The sequence below is a fragment of the Pelobates fuscus genome, chromosome 2, assembly GCF_036172605.1.
Source record: "Pelobates fuscus isolate aPelFus1 chromosome 2, aPelFus1.pri, whole genome shotgun sequence".
NCBI classification, from domain to species: Eukaryota; Metazoa; Chordata; class Amphibia; order Anura; family Pelobatidae; genus Pelobates; species Pelobates fuscus.
The window spans coordinates 408,709,013-408,718,796 of NC_086318.1; the positions used below are offsets into that span (position 1 = coordinate 408,709,013).

At 41.9% G+C, this 9,784-nt stretch overlaps 1 protein-coding gene across 2 annotated transcripts in view; it reads left to right on the forward strand.

The window, feature by feature from the left end:
* FOXN2 (forkhead box N2) overlaps positions 1 to 9,784 on the forward strand; it is a 36,120-nt gene that overhangs the window by 18,501 nt on the left and 7,835 nt on the right. For both annotated transcript variants that reach the window (XM_063443930.1, XM_063443931.1), the window contains exons 2-3: positions 4,203 to 4,740; positions 9,533 to 9,657. In XM_063443930.1, the coding sequence (XP_063300000.1) occupies positions 4,219 to 4,740; positions 9,533 to 9,657 (647 nt within the window). In that variant the 5' untranslated portion in view covers positions 4,203 to 4,218. The remainder of the gene's footprint in view (positions 1 to 4,202; positions 4,741 to 9,532; positions 9,658 to 9,784) is intronic.

Below are 9,784 nucleotides of genomic sequence, written 5' to 3' on the forward strand. Positions count from 1 at the left end.
CGAACTTTCCAATGGATTACGTCTGCAACACATTAAATATAGCTCTTTGATATCCACCAATTTCTCTTGAAATGGGAAATGCAAAGTAACCCCAAATTTCCTGGCACACTCTGACCTGCAAGTTCTGCATCGTCTACCTTGCAATCTCAGGATTGGATCCGTGAAAAAAATCCATAAGAAGTGGGTTTAGGAATGATCCCTTGTGGGAAAGTGTCTGCTAGGGCCATGGGACACTTCAGACGGTGAAACCTCATCATTATTTCTAGAACCTAATATAATTTTTTTTTTTTAATTCTTTATTTTTTTGTGCATCAACTCAGTAACATGCGCACTTGCAATGCCACGACAGCACGGGCAAGTTAATTATTGACATACATAGTAGAACAAAGCATGGCTTGTATAAACATTGCACATTTTTAAATAGTAATTAGGCGTAATAGAGGAGTCAGGAGTATCTAACCGTTGGACTAACAGTCAAATTATTTACCTAAATTAAAGTCTAGCGTGAAGGGCTCCCGTGGTTGTACGGCGTCTAGGTGTAGTGCCCTCGAGGGGGTGTTATAGTCGGCTATTGGGAGCTAGACCGGTCTGTTTAGGGCAAGTGTGATCCCTATGGTTTACGTCTCCTGCTGTGGGGTATGTATGTATTTAGTGAGACCTAGTGAGTGCGTGGGAACCCAAAACCTATATCCACTGGTAGTATGCAATGGTTGCTGTCAGAGTGTAAAGGCATTAGAGTGTGTCCCAGTGTGCATAGGCTTTTGCATAGTGCCCCACCACAGGGGATGTCTGGGGGGGAGGAAAGTGTTGTGAGGTCATATTGCGGTGAACACCATGAGTGTCGTCGCTAGGGTTTGGACTATCTGTAGCACAGGTTATTCTGGAGCTCCAGTTAGGTCCGTGCAGTCAAGGTGTTGGGAACAGGTGAGAACGGGGTGGCGAGTGTAAAACAAAAGGAACAGAAATCTGAACTTAGCAATTTGTAACAAAGTGTAAAGTAGAGTAAGGTGTCACATTATGTAACTGCTCCCTGTCCATTCCGGGGAGTAAAGGGGTTATATTGTCCACGTCCCAAGTCCCAGAAGTGTTTCGGGCCCTCCGCTCCTGTGGGTCATCGCTGATACCGACCGCTGCCAGGAAGGTGGCCGCCTCTGCCACGTCTGTGGCCTTGAGTTGTCCTCCTTCTGTGAGTGCTGTAAGAGTTCTGGGCGTAGTCCAGCGGTATTGTATGCCAGCCTCTTGTAGCCGTTGGGTGATGGGTTTCATAGAATTTCTCCATAGTAGGGTGGAGCGGTGGAGATCCTGAAACAGTGAGATCTTGTGGTTCTCAAAGTCCAGAGGTGACTGCTTATGCATAGCTCTTAGTAAGGCTTGTTTGTCTTGTCTCGTGCCACAGCGCAATATTATGTCTCTTGGAGCTGTGGGAGGTGCCCTAGGGGACTTGGCGGTGCGGTATGCCCCATTTTGTGTGAATTGCTTGGCTAGTTTCGCTGGGAGTAACTTAGTCACCATTCTCCTTATGAGGTGTGGTAGTTCCTCGTTTGACACTGTTTCTGCTACTCCCCTGATCTTTATATTTTTCTGGCGCGTCCTTTCGTCAAGTGCATCTATTCTGTGGGAGGTGTCAGAGTGCTGTGTCTGCAGCCGAGCGACAGAGTCTCCTACTGCCGCAATTTGGCGTTGTAAGTTGGCTATAGTTGCGTCTGTTGCCTGGACCCGGGCGGTTACTGCCCGTACTTCAGTCCGCACCGCGGCTATGTCGGCAGCAAAGAGCTTTTGGATGCGGTCAAACAGGTTATCTATGTCCTGCCTGGTCGCAGGTTCTGAGGTGGTCGGGGTATGCGTGGTTTGGGTCTCCGCTAGGGGTGACTTTTGTGTAGTGTCACTCACCCCTTCCTGCCCCTGGTGGGCACAGGCCTCTGTCTCGGTCTGTTCCTGCTCTCTGTGTGGGCGTGGACGTTGGAGCAGCATGCCTATGTCCTGTGTATCTTGGGGGGCATGTGCCTGTGATTTATGGGATTTTCTGCCCATCTCTCCTGTCCCTTGTACCTCTGTTTGTTGGAGGTCGGGTGTGAGCCAGTCCGGGTCCCACCAGGCTGCGGAAGTGTGCAGCGTGGTTCTCAGGCCGACTGTGTGAAAGGCCTTGGGAGGCCGTCGTGATTTTGTCGTTTGATTTTGTGCCCGTTGGGTGAAAAAAAGGCATCGGAGCGTGCCTCTCGGGTTCCTGCAGCCGATGGAGGTGTGCCCGTCGGTGTTTGCCTGGTGGGTTAGTTGGTAAGTCCCGTTTTTCGGTGCGCGGCTCGTGGAGCTCCAGAAATGGCGCCTGTGCTGAGCGCCCGCTAAGCCCTGCCCCCCTAATATAATATTTTAATAAACAGAGGGCAAAAGAACGCGTGATGGCGCCTAAACTGGTGTCTGAATAAAGTTTGAGAATTTAGCATAAAAAAAAAAGCAATTTAATTGTCCTACTTATACTAAATGGTGTTTGAGCGAACAGTCCTATAATAAGATATATACAGTCTAACACAGAGGAAATACCCCAAGTCCAACATCCATAAGGAAAACACAGGTACATTTGTTTAGTAAAAAAAAAAATAATCCTAATACTGGCAAAATCATCCCCTCCTGAGTGGCGATACAGTTTAATAATTCCTCTTGAAAATGAAAAAAAAAATTTATGTTTATGTACTGTGTGTGTGTTTACCAGTCACAGGAGAGCATTTTCCTATTTGATGAAAGATATGTATGTGCCATACAAGATCCCACTACTACTGGCAGGCTTTCTAATGAGAGTGCCTTAGCCACAGTGTACATACATCCATGTTGGTGTATTGTTTTGGAATGTTTTATTTATTTATTTACTGAACAAGGCAACAAATGGAGGGAAAGAATGGTCCTTTCCGTTTTATAGAGCATACATCAAGTTTAGAACAGGAAACCAAAAACATCCCACGTTCCTAACATAGCGCTATTTTTAATCCTGTGTACCCTTATTAACTTATTTGTTTCTGTTTGGGATAGCTGCTAAATTGCCTATATGTGAGTTATTTTATTTTTATATTTTATTTTTATTCATGTATTTTATTATATCCATAAATGACTATTTAGAAACGACCATACACGAGGAGCAGGAATATGGGTTATGTATTATTGTGTTTCAGCCTTGCGTTCTTTTGTTTGGTTTTGTCAAGCTGATTGCACTTTTATTGAGGTGTTAATACCTTTTTAATGTCTTATGTACTCACTAGAGAATAGAATGTGGACATTGGAATCATTGTTTAAAAGTGTCCGCAAATCTTTTATTACTTTGATGCGGTGTAATAGTATTTATCTAATATTTGATCTGTTTATTGCTTGTTTAAAGTGCACCTGGCACACTACTATGACATTGCGTTACTTTATACTAAATAAAATTCATTCTATACATTATTCTAGCAAATCTACAAATTTACGCATGTATTTAAGAGATTAATTTTTACAGTTTACAAAATAATACATTTAATACATTAGTTGACAGATGTACCCATTAGCCAATTCTAATTTACCCATATGACACAATGTGACTTACTCTAACTATAAGACTCTTCTCTCCCGTTGCATCCATTAACCATCTGTTACATGGCACCAATCACACCCAACTCTTCTGTATATGTACATCGTATATACAAACAAACTCTATTGAACCACAAACATTGACAATTAAAATTGGGCTTAATATACCAAAATTAGGTGCAATTAATACAATTTAGGAGTACATTCAAAGCATTCTTGATCTGATGCCACGGAGGTTTTAAAATGCAAGCACCCTCACTAAAGCCGCATTTTTAATTTTGGTGTTCTGATTGAAGTAACTGGTTTTATTATACAGATAACTGGCTCTGCGTGTGTGCTGTTATTTGAATTATATTATGTCTCACCAACTAAATTTATTATGTGTCTGTCTGGCAGGATAAGGTGGGCCAAATTCATACTGATGTTGCACAGAACTGTCTCATGTCCTCGGTGTGCCCTGAGAGAGGACCAAATTTCTATTTCCTATGGCAACCTATAGTTAGGTTTGTGAAGACACAATTTGGTAGTAGCAGTGAGGGTGTACATCTACAATTGTTCATACAAATATGTGTTGTATATGTTTGAAAAGAATGGATTTCTGCTATTATTTGTTCATTGATTTTTTTTAAATTTTTTTTTTTTTTGAACAGAGTTAATAAAGATTACATGGGTCCGGTAACGGGAATGACTCCAGATAAGAACATAGAAACCCCAGGAGCAGAGAAAGTTGACCTAAGTCAGATTGACATAATGGGTAGTCTGCCAGAAGAGGTTGGTGCGGCTAGGCCAAAGGACTCTGTGGTGGACTCTGGCACAGCAGATGAAGAGCTGACAAACTTGAACTGGCTTCATGAGAGTACCAACCTTCTTAACAACTTCAGCCTCGGGAATGAGGGGCTTGTGGCTGGGAACCCACTTTATGACATTGAAGGTGACAATTCCCCATCTGAGTGTCAAAACACTGAAAAGTCGTCAGCCTCTTCCAAACCTCCTTATTCGTTTAGCCTTCTCATTTATATGGCAATTGAACACTCTCCAAATAAATGTCTGCCCGTTAAAGAGATCTACAGTTGGATTCTCGACCGATTTCCGTATTTTGCCACTGCCCCCACTGGTTGGAAGAACTCCGTAAGACACAACCTTTCCCTCAATAAATGTTTTCGGAAAGTTGAAAGAAGTCATGGAAAAGTGAGTAATGAAGCTCTACAAACAGTTCATCACATGCACTAGATTAACCGAAGCAAAGGAATGGTAAAAATAATTCCAAAGAACAGTAAAAATGTAGGACAATATGCTGCAGCACTTCGATCTCAATAGCGGGTGACATTTAAAAAAAAAAAAATCAATGTAAAACATTTTTTGCAGCTTTCTACTCCCTTTGAAGGAACAATATAGTGCAGGTGTAGCCAACCTCCAGCACTCCAGATTTTGTGAACTAGATCTCCCATAATGCTGGCAAAGCCTCCGTGGCAGATGTCCACAACATTTGGCGTTCCAAAGGTTGCCTACTCCAGGCCAGCTACAATATTTAGAGTTGAAGCTAACGCACATACATGGCACATTGCTGCGCTGTGCTAATTAAGCGTTGCTCTAAGAGTTTCTAGAACACTGCAATATCTTAAATGTAGGGCTAAAGCTAAAAGACTAGACCAAGTCATTGAGATATATAACCGATAAATCTGTAGAAAGATAAAGTCAATCCTGAATGTATACTCATGCTTCTAAAGTGTTCCCATGTTACAAATGTTTTGTTGATTTCCTTTTAATTATTTTGTTGCTCTCAGAGAGGACCTGCTGCCAAGGAAACCTGAGAATTGCAAATTGGTCCCAGAATTTCATTAGCTTTATACTTTTCTCTGTTTTTTATATATATATTATGGAATTCTTTAAACCATGTGTATGGTTACTACTTTTTGTGCAGCATATGAGAGGCCCCTACTCGTGCTCTCTCCAGTAAGTAGAGATCCCACCTATTTCATACATACAGTGTGAATCAAGGATATGCTGTGGTGCAAGTGCTAGGTTTATTTTTTTACATAATTAAAAAATTGTGAACTTTGAAAAGATAATTACATTAGAAGGGAGATATTTAAAGTGGCACTGTCAATGACTTTGCAAAATTCGCAAATATCCCCGACTGGGGCAGGGGCATTTAAAGGAAGACTCTACCTGCCTGATCCTGTCCCTCGCAGATGCCGCCATCTTCTCCTGGCGGGTCGTCTTCAGCTCCTGGACAGTCCGTAGTCCGACATCACTTGTGTGTGTGATTCCCTGCAGCCATTACTGATAATGGGTGAGGGCGATTTACACTTCTAGGCCACGTTGCTCCATCCAGTGTCTAGACGTGTCAGATGGAAGAAATATATAGAGACAAAGTAGTCCCTGCATTATCCCGTCAGCAGCAGGGACGCCTTCTTTTTTGTTGTTGTACTTCTCAAATAATTTGACTAAAAATTAGGGGGACTGCTTCCAAAACTCTTTTTAATGATAACCACTTTAATATGTTTTTTTTTTTTTTTTTTTATAGAGGTTTTGGTGATTAATTTGTCCTTCATATAATAAAGTACAATGTAATTGCCATATGTATAAGTCTTCCTTGAAGAAAATATAAGAAATATCAATATGACATGATAAAATGGGTAGAGTAGGTGGCCCTCATTGGCTCTTATATAAAATTCCACTATTTCATATATGTCTAACAAGTGGGCTTTAAACCCTGTGACCTGGCAATGGGTGACTGTCTTGAAATAAACTTAGTCACTCATTGTTAAAGGACCACAACAGTGCCAGGAAAACAAACTAGTTTTATTGGCACTATATAGTCCTTAGGTTCTCCTCCACCCTCATGGCCCCCCTCCCGCTGGGCTGAAGGGGTTAAAACCCCTTCAGCCACTTACCTTAAAGGACCACTATAGGCACCCAGACCACTTCAGCTCAATGAAGTGGTCTGGGTGCCAGGTCCATCTAGGGTTAACCCTGCAGCTGTAAACCTAGCCGTTTCAGAGAAACATCTATGTTTACAATAGGGTTAATCCAGCCTCTAGTGGCTGTCTCATGTCTGATTTTCACAGTGAGTAGACGCCAGCTTCCATAGGAAAGCATTGAGAAATGCTTTCCTATGGACTGATTGAATGCATGCGCATTTGGTGGATGATGTCGGAAGAGGGAGGAGAGTCTCAGCACAGAGGGAGCCCGGCGCTGGAGAAAGGTAAGTAATTAACCCCTTCAGCCCCTAGAGCCCGGCGGGAGGGGGAACCTGAGGGTGGGGGGGACCCAAAGACCCTATAGAGCCAGGAAAACTAGTTTGTTTTCCTGGCTCTATAGTGGTCCTTTAATCCAGCGCTGGGCTCCCTCTGCGCTGGTGACCTCTCCTCCCACTCCGACGCCAGCTCCTGAGTGGAGCCGAATGTGCATGTGCATTCAAACCGCCCATAGGAAAGCATTACTCAATGTGATTTTCGCATTGACCGTTGCGGAAGCGCCTCTAGCGGCTGTCAGGAAGACTGCCACTAGAGGCTGGATTAACCCTGTAATGTAAACATAGCAGTTTCTCTGAAACTGCAATGTTTACAACTGCAGGGTTAAAACCTGGGGGGCCTGGCGGCAACCAGACCACTTCATTGAGCTGAAGTGGTCTGGATGACTATAGTGGTCCTTTAACGTCACTCAGCTTAGAAGAATTGAAATTAGAGGCTCCTTGTTTCGCTCAATCAAGTAGAGCGGTCTGGCACAGTTTGTAGAGAAAACACAGTACAGTATGACATTTTTAAGAAACCGAACACATTTATTTTCAATGCCACACTTCATTGCGAGTCTTATTTCATATCTGGCCAGCAAAATTTGTAGTTAAAATGTGGGATCTGCTACTATTACCATTACTGCTAACATTCGCTTGCAAGGCATCTCACAGGCAGCTCCGTTCCTTTAGAACAGCCTTCCTACCCCCATCAAAGTTTAGAGAAGCTGCAGATTCCATGAGATCGCTGCAAACATGCCATCTTCAAAGTTTTCGTTTTTTTGTTATATTTTCTATTCACAAATTTTATACGTTCTGTGCAATGTATAAAAATGCAGGGGCTCTTGGCGTGTGTAGAAATATTTGAAATTTTGTCTTGATTTTTTCCTTGCTGCAGATGTTTAATTAGAACATATTGTGTATTTGTATGCTATCTTTATCCTTGTGCGGGTATATAAACATGTATTGTATAGTATGTTAATGTGGAAAGGCTTCAGTCAGAGGCGGTGAATCCTCAGCATGTGAACAGTTACTGTACCCTTACTTGCATTTCTAGCTACGGTCTCAAATAACAGTCTGGTTTGTGTTGTCATGGCAGCACTTCCATCTGCTGGCTCTGTTCTTGAGCTGTTAGTAACAGGAGACCAGACTGTCTTCTTGCTAACCTGGAGAGAGTGCGCTGGGTCTAAGATGAAAGGGAGACCAGGTTTCTTAGAGCTATAGATAAGAGCATTAAAGGTCTCCAACACAATTTACATTACATTAACTATTTTTGCATCATTTGTTTTTATTTTATAAATGCATATAATTTGTCCTCTAAAAGTTAAACAGGCACTCAGGCACCCCAGGTGCACAAATTAATCCACAGTATCATTCAAGAAATAAACATTATGTATATTATTAATGATCAAAAAAAACATACATATTAGCTGAACCTCGTTCCAAAAGGAATGGGGAGAACACTTGAAGGGAAACCTGCGGTTCTACTGTACGCTTACAGGTGCATGCCAAGGTATATTTGCCACCCATTTTGCCTGCATTACGGAAGTACTAAATGTAAGAGGATCTCTGGCCATCTCACTTAATTTCAAGTATTTAACAGTGGTTGGGCACAGCCAGGTCCTCCTATACCCCACTGCTAATGGCTTCTCAATGTATAGTATTGTGTAAATATTTTACAGATAACCAGGGTGTGTACTCCTTCATTAAAGTGTCCGCAGAGCGGGTTGGACTAGGAGTTCACAGAATGCAAAAGTTTGTGAAAACACTTGACAACTCCGTTTGAAAGAATTTCATCCGTGGCCTTTAAGCATAGAACCATTACAAGAATCCTATTTCTGTAAAGATCATATAACTATGTTCTTGGGTGTGTGGTTTGGGGTATGTAATATTTTTGAAATTGTTTTCCAGCTCTGTCCATGTGACACGTTCCCACATTAATTCCCCCAATTTAATTATTTGTCACATTGCCTGCTGTGTTTCCAGCTCTAAAATGCCCTAGAATGTTACATTCACTAGATGATTTTCCACAGTTTATTTCCTTTTTAAACGTTCTTTCCTAGTGAGGCATTCTGATCCAAATGAATGCGTTACGTTGAGAAGTCTTTGCGTTGAATCCGCTCTCCTGCAACACGCGGGATTTTCTAAAGTGGAAATTCTAAGTGAAAAATTTAACAACAAAATGGTCAGATGAGCAATTCGTTTTTTTTATTTTTTTTTGTCTCTTCATTATTTTTATTCCTTTTTGAATTTCCAACTGTGCACATTTTTTGTGAATAACCTTAAAAGTTCTGTGAATGGCAAGGCATTGTGGGTAGAGCTATGACGTACATAACACACTGACCTTGTAGTGCCTACAGTAGAACGTTTTCTCTAACATTTGATATGCCATAACTGACTCTGTGAAATCCTATATACCATTGCAGTCAGCATTTATATATTTGCTAGTTTTGTGTCAACACTGAGTAGCGTATACACTTACATGCCTGCATTTAACCTCCAAATTGCTGGCACTCTGCCTGCTTTCTGAGCAAAAGAAATACCCGTCTTTCAAGGACTGATTCCAGAGGATGTAAGAGGTCCTTGGAGCCCTGAGCTGCCAATGTTCCTAAAGAGGAGTGTTTGCTCAACAATTTGTTGGCCAGGACCTTGTAATTGTTCTTGGATATATCTTTAAGTATTAACTCTTTGATTTCTTTTCCCTTTGGCAAGTGTTCAACAATTTCTTTTTTTTTTGACAAGCAGGTTAATGGGAAAGGCTCTCTGTGGTGTGTTGATCCAGAATACAAACCCAATCTCATACAAGCACTGAAGAAGCAACCATTTTCAGCAGCGCTCGCGTTGTATACTCCTCCTGCCTCACCTACAAGGTAATGTCCTTTTTAAATGTTGTTTCATCTAAAATATGCAGCCTCTGATGGTTCCTTTAGGTAGAACTCTGCCAATCCTGTTTGACAGAAAACCTTGCGTCATTCGTCAACTTCTCCAATGACAGAT